Source organism: Lactuca sativa, chromosome 3 (genome assembly GCF_002870075.4).
Source record: "Lactuca sativa cultivar Salinas chromosome 3, Lsat_Salinas_v11, whole genome shotgun sequence".
Lineage (NCBI taxonomy): Eukaryota > Viridiplantae > Streptophyta > Magnoliopsida > Asterales > Asteraceae > Lactuca > Lactuca sativa.
This window is the reverse complement of record NC_056625.2, coordinates 73,548,142-73,563,807: the sequence shown is the minus strand read 5'-3', so window position 1 is coordinate 73,563,807 and position 15,666 is coordinate 73,548,142. Positions and strand designations below refer to the sequence as shown.

At 36.2% G+C, this 15,666-nt stretch overlaps 1 protein-coding gene, 1 long non-coding RNA gene and 1 other non-coding gene across 3 annotated transcripts; 2 read left to right on the top strand and 1 right to left on the bottom strand.

The window, feature by feature from the left end:
* Positions 1-725: 725 nt before the first annotated feature.
* Positions 726-1,994, top strand: LOC128133026 (uncharacterized). The gene is made up of 2 exons (XR_008231223.1): positions 726-1,324; positions 1,395-1,994. It is a non-coding gene; the product is annotated as an uncharacterized LOC128133026 (long non-coding RNA).
* A 921-nt stretch (positions 1,995-2,915) lies between these two features.
* Positions 2,916-6,013, top strand: LOC111879066 (integrin-linked protein kinase 1). The gene is made up of 10 exons (XM_023875544.3): positions 2,916-3,333; positions 3,979-4,053; positions 4,234-4,350; positions 4,433-4,527; positions 4,651-4,771; positions 4,854-4,933; positions 5,012-5,193; positions 5,291-5,376; positions 5,461-5,576; positions 5,670-6,013. The coding sequence occupies exons 1-10, from the start codon at positions 3,049-3,051 to the stop codon at positions 5,794-5,796; spliced, it is 1,284 nt and encodes a 427-aa protein (XP_023731312.1). The 5' UTR covers positions 2,916-3,048; the 3' UTR covers positions 5,797-6,013.
* Positions 6,014-8,714: 2,701 nt separating this feature from the next.
* On the bottom strand, positions 8,715-8,786 carry TRNAD-GUC (transfer RNA aspartic acid (anticodon GUC)). The gene has a single exon. It is a non-coding gene; the product is annotated as a tRNA-Asp (tRNA).
* Between the last annotated feature and the right edge of the window lie 6,880 nt (positions 8,787-15,666).

The following is a 15,666-nucleotide window of genomic DNA, read 5'->3' as shown; positions in this document are numbered from 1 at the left end:
GTGATAATATAGGTGAAGGAGACCGGAGGCGGTATCGCCGACGTTCAGGGGTGAAGTAGGCCGAAGAGGAAGGTCGGCGGGGGAGTTGGTTAGCTAGGGTTTTAGGTTCCTATCGGTAGTGGGTGATAAAGATGGAGATGACACCGAATGATGTCTTTATTGGGTACGGAGCAGCATCGATGTGGTTATGGTGGAGCACCGACGGTGATGTAGCGGTGGTGAAGCACCGACGACAATCTCACCGGAGATGCTGATGAGGAAGATTAAAGTAAGAATATGTAGGTGGGTGGTGGTTTATGAAAGAAAAAAAGGAAGAAGAAGAATATATGAAGATGGGGCCCAATTATTTAATGATTTCTTTAAAATTATAATTAATAATAATAACAATCAAAAATAAATCAAAAATAAAGGAATAAGGACAAAATAGACATTTTATGTCTGGTAAGTGATTTAAGTGATGAAACATGTAATTTTTAACGATATAAGGGACGGTCCGAGTTAGTTTTTGAAAATATGGACTAAACGTGCAATTTGACACTTGAACAAGGGATGAATCGTGTAATTTACTCTTTATTCTTCGACTTTGACCTTAAATATTTGGGTAAATTACACGAATGGTCCTTGTGCTTTGGGTAATTTGCACGCTTGGTCCCTAATAACTTTTTTTTTTTAACTTGGACCATCCCTAAAGTGTTTTTTTTTTATTTTTTTATTTTTAGTTTCGAGTTTGGTACCTAACCCACATTAAATGACTATTTTGCCCACTTTCTAATAATTTTTTATTTTTTATTCTTATTATTATTAATTTTACATTTTAATACAAAAATTGAAATTTTCCCACTACCCCACCCTTACATACCTTGCTCCTCCCACCCCATTTCATCTTCTCTGGTGAGACCATCGCTCCCCTTTGCCAGAATTTTTGTTTTCTTGAACCCAATGTCGTTAATGGCATAACAAAAGCCCTCTTCCATCTACACTAGCAGGGAACATACATTTCTCTTTTCCTTGCACAAAATAAAACTCAAAAGAAACATACGAGAGGTGTTTTCCCTTTTATTTTATCAGAATTTAAAGAAACAAACCCTTATTCAATCACTTCCATCTTTCTTTTCCCGGCACAAAAATACTTCAAAAGAAACAGATCTGGTGTTCATTCCAATCGGTTTGATCAGATTTCAAAGAAACATGCCATCATCAGATCTGGTGATAAGAAACGAGCCATTTATTTTCTTCCCAACCGTAACAACATTGCCACAACGAGCCCCAATAGTAGCACACAATTTCATCCTCTTAACATCATCGCCGTCCATCATCAAATCTGGTTTGTAGAGAAATAGAAAAATTTTGTTTATTTTGATCAGTTTTTGGTGGTGATTAAATGGTCTGAGTAGGTATAACAGGTAAAAGGAGATGACAAGGTGGAGGGTGGAACTTAAGGCAGGAAGAAATTTCATGGGCATGGTTTGAAGATGGAGGAGTCGATGGTGTTTTAAAGGAGTGTGATAGCCCAGTGACGACCGACGACAGAGTGGCGGTGTTATGGGTTCTTCAGCGAGAAGACGAGACAAACGAGGATGTGGCAGTGTAGGCAAGGAAGTGGAGGTTGTGATTCTGTCTCGTGCGGTCTTTTGACTAAGTACATTGAGTAGTGACGACCGACGAGATGCGGCAACAGTATGGATTTTTCTGGCGAGAGTATGAGACAAAGAGGAGGCCATGTGGCTTTTTCATGCAAGAAAGTGAATGTCTTCTCTTTTGGTATTAGGCAAAAATGAGGAGTTAGGTGCTGTCTGTTTTTTGGAAAAAACTTCTTCAAACTTCTTATTGCTGCGCGGCGTAGCACCCACACAACACTTTTAATCTCGCAGTTGTTTGTTTTTTAGAAGTCTTCTGAGTCAAAAACCTCTGCGCGTGCTCTATTTGGCGCAACACTTGTACGGCCTCTTCCAACCTCTTCTTCTTCATTTTTTATTGCTGAAATTTTGATTATATGTTATTAAAATTTTATTTCACATTTTTTTTTATTTTTTTCGTTTATTTTTGTTGAGTTTATTTTTCGTTTTTTGATATTCAATAATGATAATTTCTTGATGAATTATCATTATTTTTTACTAAAATATCTTTATTTTTTTTTTTGTTGAAATATCATTATTTTTTATTGAAATATCATTAATTTTTACCGAAATGTTATACATTATTAAATTTTACGTATTAAAAAGCTATTTTCGGTTTATAAAATTAGTTTATTTTAATTTGTAATATTTGCAGCAGTATGCAAATGTTAAAAAAACAAACACGTTTCTTATTACAGTCTGCAGCCGTTTGGTCCACCTCTTCTACTGCAGAGGGTTGCAGAGGTGGTCCGCAGACTTCATTAATTTGTTTCAGAAAATCAAACAACGCCTTAGTAATAAAAGGGATATATTTTATTAACCTTTTTTTAATAAATTAATAAACAATAAATTGTAAAATAAATCAGTAAGGGCAATTGTGTCTTTTCATATCATTTAGGGACCAAATTCGAAACAAAAAAAACCTTTGGGATGGTCCGAATTAAAAAAAAAATTGTTTGGAACTGCAAATTATCCCAAACCACAAGGGCCATTCATGTAATTTATCCAAAATATTTTTGTTTTTAATATATAATAATTATATTTTAAATGTCTTTTTGTTATTATAAGTTTTATCAAGTAATTTATAACACAAATAAAATATTTAAAATGAATGCTAAATAATAAAATCAAAATTAAACGATAAAAATAAAACGTACCAAAAAAAAAAAAAGATGAAAGGTAGTATTTCCTTAAATTTATTTAAAAAAAATTGGGAAAAAAATTAGCTTTATTATTTGCTGATAATAAATACGTGGCTAAGGACAAGGACCGAAGGAGTATTAATAACGTGACGGTTGAAAACGTGAAGACATTTCGATCCACTTCATCAATTTCTAACTGTAGCACCACCGACGACCGATTTCAATCTCCCCAAAACCAACAGGATTTCGAACAACAATCAATCTGATTGTCATATCGATCGACTAATTGGATGAGCGGGAGTGAAGGAAGCTCAGGCCACTCCGGTGGTGCTCCGGCGAAGAAGAAGGACAAAGCTAAAGTGAGCCGGACCTCGCTTATACTTTGGCACGCTCACCAGAACGATGCCGCTGCAGTGAAGAAGCTTTTGGACGAAGATCGCTCTTTGGTTAATGCTAGGGATTACGATAATCGAACTCCGCTTCACGTTGCTTCACTTCATGGATGGGTCGATGTTGCTAAATGTTTGATCGAGTATGGCGCTGATGTTAATGCTCAAGATCGATGGAAGAACACGGTAACACAAAATTACCTCTATGCTAACTGTTTTGCTAGTTTAATTTTGTCGAATTGGTGATTACTGCGGTTCGGTTGAAATTGGTGAACTTTGGAATCAATATGTTAGGGTTCAGTTCATTGAATTATTGCTTTAAATTTAGTGAGAGTTCCTTGTTGATTTGGACTGGCATGATCCTGATGCTGCCCTTGTTGTTGGTTCTTTGTAATTTCTTACTGTTATTTGTAATCAGAATCTTCAGCACACGCCCTTGCTGTTCTGCAGACAAAATTCATGAAAAATTTAACATAAATAGCTGCAGAAACTTACATGATTAATGAGAAGAGAATGCCGAGTAGGCTTCTTCGGTGATGATCAGGATTTTAGTTCTTATAAGCACAAAGCATAGGAGTTTATGTGAAGGACACTGATCATATCAACACATTTACTATTATATCAACACTGATTGTGCTCTTCATCTTTTCAAATCAAATATTACAGTTAAAGGCAGTGGAACAACAAATTGCTTCCCTTTTCCAATCTGCTTCTAGTTTCTAATCAGTTGATGCTTATTTTATTTTTGGCTTCTGTTGTGAATCTGCATCTACCATTTAACTTTCAACTTACCATAATACTCTTCTCTCAAGTTAATACTCCTCATGACAGCCTCTAGCAGATGCAGAAGGAGCTAAAAAACATAACATGATTGAGTTACTGAAGTTACACGATGGCAAGTCATTGGTAAGTTGAATACCTAATTTCTACTGTAAGCATGTTACATATATCACATTAGTTTAATTCCTATTCTCCATTATACAACCTTGATTCTTTACTTGTTATGTTTCAAGAATCTTATTTTTGATCTTATACTTTTATTGGCTTCAAAATTAAGCATTTTTTTTTTTTTTTTTTTAATTTCAGGGCCAAAATGGAAGCCACTCTGAACCAAAACCTGTGCTACCCCCTCTTTCAAATAAGTGTGACTGGGAAATTGACCCTGTGGAGCTTGATTTCACAAGCTCACACATTGTAGGCAAGGTCTGTTTTTATTTATTTATTCCAGAAAAATTATTAATTATGTTTTTCTTCTGTAAATAATAAATTTGACTGATAATAATAGGGTTCCTTTGGTGAGATTATAAAAGCATCTTGGCGTGGAACACCTGTAGCTGTGAAACGTATACTTCCAAGTCTCTCAGATGACAGATTCGTGATGTGAGTCATAACATTAAATCCATCTCATTTATTTTTCAGTTGTCATTGACTGAAATACCCTTCATAAGTCTATCAAAATAAGTAATTGTCATCTGATGAATTTTCTTTCATTTATTAACACAGTCAGGACTTTAGACACGAGGTCAACTTACTGGTCAAACTTCGCCACCCTAACATAGTACAATTCCTTGGAGCTGTTACTGAAAAGAAACCCTTAATGCTAGTCACCGAGTTTTTACGAGGGGTAACTTTTTTCACTTTTTTAACTCAAAACAAAAAAAAGAAAATCATATTTTTAAAATATAAACATCGATGTTTAAATGCAGGGTGATCTTCATCAGTGTCTGAAGGAAAAGGGTGCTCTTAATCCAACAACAGCTATAAACTTTGCTCTAGACATTGCAAGGTACTTTTTTTTTTTTTTTTAAATATTTTATAATACATATTTTGTTACATATATATTAAAATTTTGTTTTTTGTACAGAGGCATGGCTTATATGCATACTGAGCCAAATGTGATAATTCATAGAGACTTAAAACCAAGGAATGTTCTTTTAGTCAACTCCAATGCTGACCATCTTAAAGTTGGAGACTTTGGACTAAGCAAACTTATTAGAGTTCAAAATTCTCATGATGTCTACAAAATGACTGGAGAAACAGGAAGCTGTATGTTTATGTATTTTATAATTTGTTAATAATAAAATTTACTCACATAATATTTATACTTCTTTTTATCTTTTTATGAAATAAAAAAATCAAAAAGATCGTTACATGGCTCCTGAAGTCTTCAAGCACCGTAGATATGATAAGAAAGTTGATGTCTACTCTTTCGCAATGATTCTCTACCAGGTAATTCTTTTTTGTTTTTATAAAAAAAAAATAGATTTTGAATTTATATTTATATTTAAATAAATGTTATGAATTATGATACAGATGATTGAAGGGGATCCACCGTTGTCAAATTATGAACCTTATGAAGCAGCAAAATGTGCAGCAGAAGGGCTGCGGCCTGTTTTTAGGGCAAAAAGTTACAGTCCTGACCTCAGAGAGTATGTTTTTTTTTTTTTTTTTTTTTACTTATTTAGGTAACAAGTCTTTTATTTTATTTTGATAATTTATTTTTTTATTTTGGGAAATAATAGATTGACAGAGAACTGCTGGGATGCGGATATGAACAAGAGACCTTCGTTCTTGGAGATTTTGAAAAGGCTTGAAAAAATTAAGGAAAAAATGGGGACAGATCACCATTGGCACATTTTTACATCTTGAAATATATATATATGTCATCAAGAACAACAAACATTGCAAATCTCTCTTCTTGTTGTGACTTGTGAGTGAGTATATTATATCATGTTGAAAAATGATTGTATTTGTGGAGTTGATAAACATGTACACAATGAGCACGTCGTAGGTCTTTCCTTTTGTTTTCCCTTCACTTCGATGACACTTTTGTTGTAAATGCTAAATTATCAACTTTTTTTTTTTCTTTTTTCTTTTTCTGAAAGATTTGTTTGATGATTGTGTGGAAGTAGCTAATCAATCACACGATTTACAAAGCGGAATAATTTGGAAAATGTATGAAATTTGGGAGAGATTTGAATCTTGATGCCAATATGGCGTTTGCCACAATCATCGTCCCATGGAGAGGTTTTCCTTAGATTTGACAAACATGCCGTTTCAAGACAGTTAAGGGGTTGAGAGAATTTGACATTAACCCGATCTGTTTAATTATTGTGTCGACTGTTGTGTCAACCTGCTTATTTGTTTAATTATTGTGTCGACTGTTGTGTCAACCTGCTTATTTGTTTAATTATTGTGTCGACTGTTGTGTCAACCTGCTTATTTTTGTGTCTGGTTTTGGTGTTAGATCTTGAAATGTATGTTGTGTCATGTGAGGTTAAAACACTAAACATGTCCAAAGAGTAAGAATTGGATAGACGAAAAAGAAAATATAAAAATTGGAAAAGGTAGTAGTTGGGAGATGGAAAGACTAAATTTTTAGTAAGTTTGGAGTGCTAAATGGAAAGATTATAAGTTGGGAAGATGAAGGGGCGGGATCATGAGGAGCGGTCAATGGCATTGTGTAGTTATGATAGAGCAGAAATCGGAGAACAGAAAAACTGAAAATGAAATCTTGACTTGATTCGGACAGCTAAGTCATTTCCACGTTATAAAATGACTTAATCTAAAAAATTTCTTTTTTCATATGATTTTGGTTTTGGTTTAGGGTTTTCTAGTTTATCTAAAGATTTCAAAAAACTTGCATATAAATATACGAGTTATTTTTCGAGTTTAAATTCTCAATTCTAATATTACCCGTTTAATTATCGTGTTGTGCAAACTCGTTTAATTAAACGAGTTGAAATATCTTACCTAAACTCGTTTATTTATGTCGAGTTCATGTTGGGTTAGCGTGTTGTGTAAGTTTTTGCCATCTCTATTTAGCATTTGTATAAGGTGGATCCGTAACCCATTAGCGCTAAGGGCAAATATCATATTACCCATTGAACTTTTCGTGTTTATTTTAAAAGGTCAACAAACTTTTTTTTGTACATTTAGGGCATAAACTATCGTTCGACCTGTTCACTTGACCCACTATAATAGGTTTTAATTTCAATTGTAACGTCATCACCTCCAACCTCCTCCCACTATAACAGGTTTTCCCTCTCCAAAAGAGCTAGTTTGTGAGAAGCCTAAAAGAAATAGTCCATCCCAAATATAATATTGCAAACCATTTGATGAAATGGGTCCGTTTCTCTTTTTGTTTTTGTTTGGAATTGAATGTATTGGAGAGCGAACACAAAAAAGAGATCAACGACTGTAGGTCAATGCTCCTAGAGAAGACTTGTTTTTTTTTGTTTGGTTCTTTGTTGGAGCTCACCACATGTAGCATGATATCGGAGCGGAGGCAGGAGGTGAATATTGAAGGCATCGATCCGGTGGGTTGTTGCTTGAAGGAAGATGATGGGTGTCGGCACTGACAAGTGATCCGGTTCTAATGATGGTGGTCGGATGACAATGAAGATCAGAGCAGTGAGAGAGACCGATATTAAAACATGGTCGAGTTGCAGGTGGTTCCGATGGAAGAGAAAACAGAGATCGAGAACGGATTTGATGAAAAACCCGATTTAGTGAGATTCTGTACAAATTTCTATCCCTGAGGGCTTGAAATCGAATGAAAACCCAGTTTTGTCAAGATTTTGTTTAATGCCCAACTGATATCATGTATTCAATTGAATAGGTTGTCAAGAACATAATTAGTTTTCCCTTTAATCATTCTTCTTTTCTCCTCATGTTCATAGATAATTACTGTTAAAATTAAGTTGTTATTGTTAATGGGTTTGTGGTAAAGGTTTAACAGTCAATGGGGGAAATAAGAAATGCACAAAGGTGTTAGAAAAAAAAAAAGAGATATAATAATTGCATAGAATGTGTTCGACAAAATGCTTGAAAGAATAAGTTGGCCTACATCAAACATTTTAAGTGTCAAGCATACATCACCACATTCTACCTGGATACCCGGTATCATGTCAAATAAGGACCTTTTAAAACAGTAAATTTGTACTTCATTCCCTTAATGTATAAAAAATATTAATTGAGTGACATTTTAAAACAAACACAATAAGTTTGATGGGCTAATATGCCATTTGCCCTTAGCCCTAACTTATGAAGATTAATGCATGTTTGAGGTTCCATTTCATGTTGCTCTCTTTTTGTATATCTCTCAACAATAACATCAACCCTACAAATACTTTTGGAATGGGGTAGGATGGAGTAAATGTTGACAGTTGTGCTTCTATATGGGGTAAAACGATTACTTCTCAAGATGACTTTCAACATGAACAACTTATATCCTGCAAAAGAAGAAAACAAGAAAAATACATTAGAGTGAGTCGTAAGACTTAAAACTGAATAAATCAAATTAAAAGCAGTTAAATCCGATAACCCGCAAAAAGAAGTAAGTAGAATAAAATATGGATAACCAGATACAACTCCAAGGTTGGTAATAAGATGTTTGTTTATTGATACATAAAGATAAAGATTTTGGGATATAACACCAACATTTTATATTGTCAAATATCAAGTAATTAGTGGACGTAGCCACGACTTTTGCGGTATATGAAATACAAGCCCACTTTATAAGCCCAATAGACCCAAAAAAACGTGATACCAACAAAATAAAAAAGCGCCGTTGCCGGGGATCGAACCCGGGTCACCCGCGTGACAGGCGGGAATACTTACCACTATACTACAACGACACATGTCAAGCTTTTGCAACTAACCTTTAAATACTAAGAGAACACGGTTGTTTAGAAAAGAGTAAGATAGTATTTCACTAATCTTTAATACATTTTTATGTATATTTGTTGGGATTACTAAAATTTAGAAGAATATATCTTGTTTTATCAATCGAATTACATTATCTAGATAAGATCTATATTAAAGTTACTTTTAAATTTTCAGGTTTTATCCTTACAAAATACTTAATTACTTATTGTTTTTAATAGTATAAAAATATAATAATTTCTTGAAAAAATTTCAAATCAAATATGTTTTTTTCCCTCTACTAGTAAACATATTTTGAGATATTGACATCAACAATTCAATTTAATATAACAGAATTTAGATATTTTATATGATATATTGTTCCAGTGATAAAACTGTAAAATAATATAATAAATTAATTGAGTGAAATATTTTCTTTTATTCTTAGTAAAACCCACCATTTGATATTGTCTTCAAAAAAGTTTTGTAAATTAGGAGGCCTTGAACAGTTGAACTATAAGTGCAATATCAGTTTTTGGAAAACTTATGCAAATGTTCTTAGACTATGATGTATAAGCGCAACAACAATTTTTTAATTATGTTATCTATTTTTTTTAGAACAGCAAGAAATGTTGCGATTATCTATTAGTTTTTATAATTACTTTTATTAGTGTAATATCAACAAAAATAACCATTAAAAACAAGGTTAACAAAAATACCAAGGGTTTTTGGTTTTTGTAAAAATGACTCCTTTATTCAAAATATCACATTTCAAAGTACCATTTTGGATTCGGAACTTGAACTTTTCGGACCTTAGACTCAAATAACATGTTTTTTCTCTCATGAATCTAATGTTGTAAATCCAATCATCAACTACTAATATTGTATTTTCTGAAAACATATCTAACAATCTAACAGTAAAGTTTATGAATATATCATCATCCACCTACCACTTTATTATCACACCAACACCTACCTAACTTTTTATAAATTCATTAGATGTCACACCTATCATAACAAACTCATACTGAATTTATTATCACACCACCATGCTGAAAAATATACCAGGAAGATATCAGATATTACATATAACAAGACTTCCTTGCTACGTGTATGGGTCATGTGCTTTCAGTAGTACGGGCTCATACTACCTTCCACACTTACCCATATTTGTCTCAAGTATTATCACAACGCCCTAAAACTATACGTAAGCATGGCATGCACTCAATCCTCACTCCTAGAGGAAGGCTAAATATCTCATAACTGGCAGACTCATCCCAAACAACCCATCCATGAAACTTCCACCAACCTTGCAACACTCGTGTATGCTAACCATACATAACGCTGGACCCTATAAACTTTCGAATACCTGATCCTACCCTAAGCCCTTCATCAAACAAGAACATGAAATAAGGCCAAACAAAACATTCTTAGGCTATAAGATCTTAATTATGTACGGTCGTGATGCATACACTAAGCAACTACAATAATGACGTCAATTTCATATACGGAAAAACCCTAGGCTATCATGCATCATATAATCAGGCAATTCTATCATGAAATTCTTGAAGATCCCTAGCCTAGTAATAGCATGTTGTTCTAACATATAACATAGATCAAATAATCAGTAAGGTATTTTGGGGTCTATCCGCGAGCTCCGACTGATCGTACACTTGCATCCTCCTTTATTATTTTGAAAACATTTTAAGAAAATCATTTTAAAATCTTATCCTCATTTTGAGGCTGGAGACACGCGAGTGTTTCCTCCAATTCACTCAAACCAAAGCTCTGATACAAACATGTAACATCCATAAAAATCATGCCAAATTTAAACTTTTTAAAACATTTCAAAACCAATGATTATTACAAAACTTGTTTTCAAAATAATATAATGTCAGAGTATCCTAGAATCAAATCATAAAATCATGAAATATGAAGAGTTGTACGATCACGCCTTCGCCTTCCTGCGATCATCAGAAGTAGCTGAAACAATAATCGATAAATGTGAGCTCAAAGGCTTAGTGAGTTACCCCCAAAATACCAACGCCATACAGATATAATCATATCATATAAACAAATACAGCATGCATAATGAGCCATCAGTCTGACTGGACCGCCTCACATGACATCAGTCTATCTGGACCGCTCTCCGAGCCTTCGGCACGTTTGGACCGCCTCTCAGGGCCTTTAGCCTATCCGTACCGCTCGTCGGGCCTTCAGCCTGACTATATGCCCTCCCGAGTCTATAGTCTATCCAGTCTGCCCTGGGTATTGTAACAACTCAAATTTTCAAACAAATTTTTCTTTTTATAAATAGAGTAATTTCATTCAAAACAATGCATAAATAGTTTAAGTATTCTGTCAAATACAAATAGTCAAAATCCCAAGATCATAAAAGTATTCTCCAGTGTGTATCAATCACGTCGGCGCCTTCCCACGGTCCGCACTAGTACCTGAAACACATACATAGCAACTGTAAGCATAAATGCTTAGTGAGTTCCCCAATATACAACTTACGCACATACGCCTTTCCAGGCCCTGACCTTCCGGTCCATGTGTCTCAGGGGACTTCCGTCCCTGCTGGGTAAACCTTCCGGTCCTACCCACGCCGACCTTCCGGTCCATCACACAACATATTGCCTTCCGGCCCATAACATATTGCCTTCCGGCCCATAACATAAACGCCTTCCGGCCCATAACATATATAGCACATATAACAATAACTTACCACATATATCATACATATCACATATCATATCCGACCTTCCGGTCACACAGTCAAACCCTTCCGGGTACAGTATAGTGAGAAGACTCACCTCGTAAATGCTGAAAGCTAGCAACTCCTGAAATCTCTCGTGCACAATCCGACGAGCTACAACCTTCCTATAACATCACATATCTCTCATTAACACTTATATCTTCTAAGTGTGACTATCCCTAAGAAGTCAGACTTAGGTCAACTCTGGTCAACGGTCAACGGTCAACGGTCAACTCGACCGGACTCGGCGAGTGTCATGGCGACTCGGCGAGTCTAGACGTTCTCCAACTCTCTGAGAGTCCCTACCTACTCATCGAGTATCCTCCTTGACCCGACGAGTTACTCCTGGAAGAATCGCGGGGCCACCCCGACTCCACTCGCCGAGTCTGAAGAACAGCTCGACGAGTTCCAGACAATCTCCAAGCTACTCGCCGAGTCTGTTCATCGGACTCGGCGAGTCCACGCCATGCAGTCGATCAAACTGCTTCCTGAGATAAGTCTCGTCCCGAAATACACAAGCATGGGACCTTCTGGACCTCTAAAGGTCCTAATACAGGATTATAGACGTTGGGTAACAAGGTACTAGTTCATTTAATCACCAAATGGGTTCCATAAACCCTAAATCCATGCACACATCAATATAACAGAAGGAATCCGAATTATTACCTGAAATATGCACTCTCTGTGTCCCCAAACCGCAGAACTCGAATCTCTTGCTGTTCCTTTAGCCCAAAGCTCTTCCCCTCTTTGTACAACAATTCTTCAAAGCCCTAATATCCTTCAATCTTGCTCTAGATGCCCACAGCCGATTAGGGTTCTTCTCAGTCGACTAAAGACGGACAATGACAGCCTATAAGTGCATTATATACGACCTAAACCTGAACGGTTAGGGTTTTCGCTAAACAGCGTAGACTCGCCGAGTCCATATCGGACTCGTCGAGTCCAGTCGCGAACCCGCGACCAAGTCTGCGACCCTACTCGGCGAGTCTAGGCTCCAACTCGCCGAGTCCCCTCTTAAATCACCCCAAAACATAATTTTAACAATACCTGAGATTCCGGGCTGTTACAGGTATCTTGGCCTACAGCACAAAGCAGGACCTGCCTCAACCCAATCCCCCAATCCAACTAACATGTACACATAAATATCATACGCTAGCTAGCATGTACAGATAATCATAAGGATCTAACAGATCACTAACATGGCAACCATCCTATAACCAGGATACAGATCTAACTGATCACTAACATAGCAACCATCCTATAAATCAAGATACCGACCTACCAGGTCACTAAGCATATCACCATCCTAACTACCAAGATGTAAATCGATAAGCATATCATGCAATAAACCTGAATACAAATCCGATAAGGGCCGGCGTTAGTGCCTTAGACCCTGTTGATATAGTGATGAGAACTCACCTCACGAGTAGCTCAAAGTGATAAAGTCAAACTCCACCAAATGCAACTCCAAGTCCAACAGCTACATCTAGCGATGATCCACTTTCATAAATTCCCAAATTACCAAAATACCCCTAGAAGTCAAACTGGTCAAGCCTTGGTCATAGTTAAAGTCAACGGTCAAAGTCAACAGTCCATGTTGACCCAACTCGTCGAGTTCCTTGAGAACTCAGAAAGTCATAAAACCATAACCGACTCACCGAGTTTCCAACCAACTCGTCAAGTCCAAGAGTGTCCAGAAGTCGGGAAAACCCTATCTAACTCGTCGAGTCCTCTTACTGCCTCGCCAAGTTCATGCAGAATCAAATACGAGAAACCATCATCCGACTTACCGAGTCGGCTGAGCGACTGTTGGGCGTGTCAAACCCAACAAATAAAGGGGTACGATATACTCCAAAAGAATCCCACTATATTGCACTAAAAGGTAGTACAAGGCAAGTAGGGTTAATCAAAGAGCTTGCTTTGGTTAATTAATGTGGTGAATGGGAAGTGTTAGAGCTTATTAGCACTTTCAAGTACCAACTTAGATAGAACTGAACGAATATTGTGTCATCTGTGAGTCACATTGCTAAGTTGTCATACATGAAGTTGGAGTCCTTACAAAATCTGAATTTAATTCACTCATTTAGCTGATTGCGTGTGTTTAATTTGTTTGTTTAGTCATTGCACTCTAAAACCCCCCCTTTTTACTGTTGGTGACCATAGTACCTTGTGCAAAGAGGTATAGACTAATTATCCCGTGTCTCTGCAATTTGTTAGGCGTGTCAAACCCAACAAATAAAGGGGTACGATAGACTCCAAAAGAATCCCACTATATTGCACTAAAAGGTAGTACAAGGCAAGCAAGGTCGATCCACAGAGACACGGGATAATTAGTATATACCTCTTTGCACAAGGTACTATGGTCACTAACAGTAAAAAGGGGGGGGGGGGGTAGAGTGCAATGGCAAAACAAACAAATTAAAAACACACGCAATCAGCGAAATGAGTGAATTAAATTCAGATTTTGTAAGGGCTCCAACTTCATGTATGACAACTTAGCAATGTGACTCAAAGATGACACAATATTCGTTCAATTCTATCTAAGTTGGTACTTGAAAGTGCTAATTAGCTCTAACACTTCCCATTCACCACATTAATTCACCAAAACAAGCTCTTTGATTAACCCTAATCTTATTAACCTAATCTAAACAAGCTCTTAGAATTAGATTATAAGATTGTATGAAGCTTTATGTGAATGTTCCCAACAACACCCAATACTCCTCATAAGCTCGGGAGTGTAAAAGTGTATGAATAATATTTACACTAAATTCATTCAATAGAGATCAATTTAATGCTTGTTACTTGTTCAATTTCACAAAACAATTACGGATTTGGTAAAAGAGATAACTTGAATGACCTAACCCTAATTCAAATGGCCAATACGAATCATAATTAGAATCAAACATTCGATTGAAGCAAAATCAAATTCATTAGATAGAAATTAAGAACAAACATCATGTCATATGATTGAAGTCACTACCAACAAGTCAAAACATGAAATTGGAGAAACTAGGGTTCTAGCCACACATGGCTAGAACAAGATCACAAGAATAAAAGATGGAAATAATGTGCAATTACAACTTACAAATAAGAGAAATAATGTTTCCAAATGATAAATGATCAAATCCTTGCAAAAACCTTCGAAATCCCCTCTCAAAATGTGCTCTGATATCTTGTGTTTTTCCCAAAATGACCCAATTTTCCGTAATATGAAAAATAGAAAAACTGCCAAAAGTTAGTTTTCTTGGGCCGAACACAACCCGTGTTCAGCATAAGGCAAAAAGGGCACGACCCGTGTTCAGCTTGGTCAACAACTTTCATTTTTGGTCAACACGGCCCGTGTTGATTTTGCAGTGTAAATCCAACACGGCCCGTTTACCCTTCTGACTCCGACTCCCAACTTGATTTTTTTCAACTTTTTCGTTCTTCGCCCGATCACCCCGAAATCTTTACCAATGCTTCCCGGCACCTCCCAAAGCGCATTCCAAGCTCCGGTTTACCTGAAAAAGACATGAAAGTGTGCAAATAAGGTTGTTCTAGAGACTAACATGAATATGATGAAATGCAAGAAAAAGGAAAGAACAATTATGCTAAATAGATGCATGAAATGGGACTAAAAGGCGTGCAAAAAGGTGCACAAATTGCACCTAACAGCGACTCGTGAAGTTTACGCAGTCCATCACTTATACAAATGTTTTTAAGCCACCCCAAAGCTCCATATTGCAGATCCAACTTCCCAGGGCATGTTTTCCACGTAAAGTTACAAACTTTACGTACATGCATGGTCCTAAATGCCAAAACTAGACTGAAGGAAAGGTTAAGTCAAAGGGAAAGGCCCAAGCTTGCCAAATCTCATGACTTTATAGCTATAGGGACCAACAGGAGTCCAGATCTGAAGTTACAACTTCAAATCTTGCCCCAATACTCGAAATAACTCCCAAATGTGCTAAAGATGGCCCTAAACCCAAATATGAAGAGATTTAGCAAAAGGTAAGCCAAGGTAACGACTTGTTACCTTTAAAATGATGCTAAGATGAAGTAGAGTCAGATCCACAAGCTCCTTTTTGCTCCAAGCTTCTTATACTTTACACCTTCTTCACACAAAGCACCAAAAT

Bases quoted from the DNA above. Each gene is read 5' to 3' on its own strand.
- LOC111879066 (XM_023875544.3), top strand. From the start codon at position 3,049: ATGAGCGGGAGTGAAGGAAGCTCAGGCCACTCCGGTGGTGCTCCGGCG. The intron at 4,351-4,432 runs GTCTGTTTTTAT...TGATAATAATAG, and splicing joins GCTCACACATTGTAGGCAAG to GGTTCCTTTGGTGAGATTAT. The intron at 5,577-5,669 runs GTATGTTTTTTT...GGGAAATAATAG, and splicing joins TACAGTCCTGACCTCAGAGA to ATTGACAGAGAACTGCTGGG.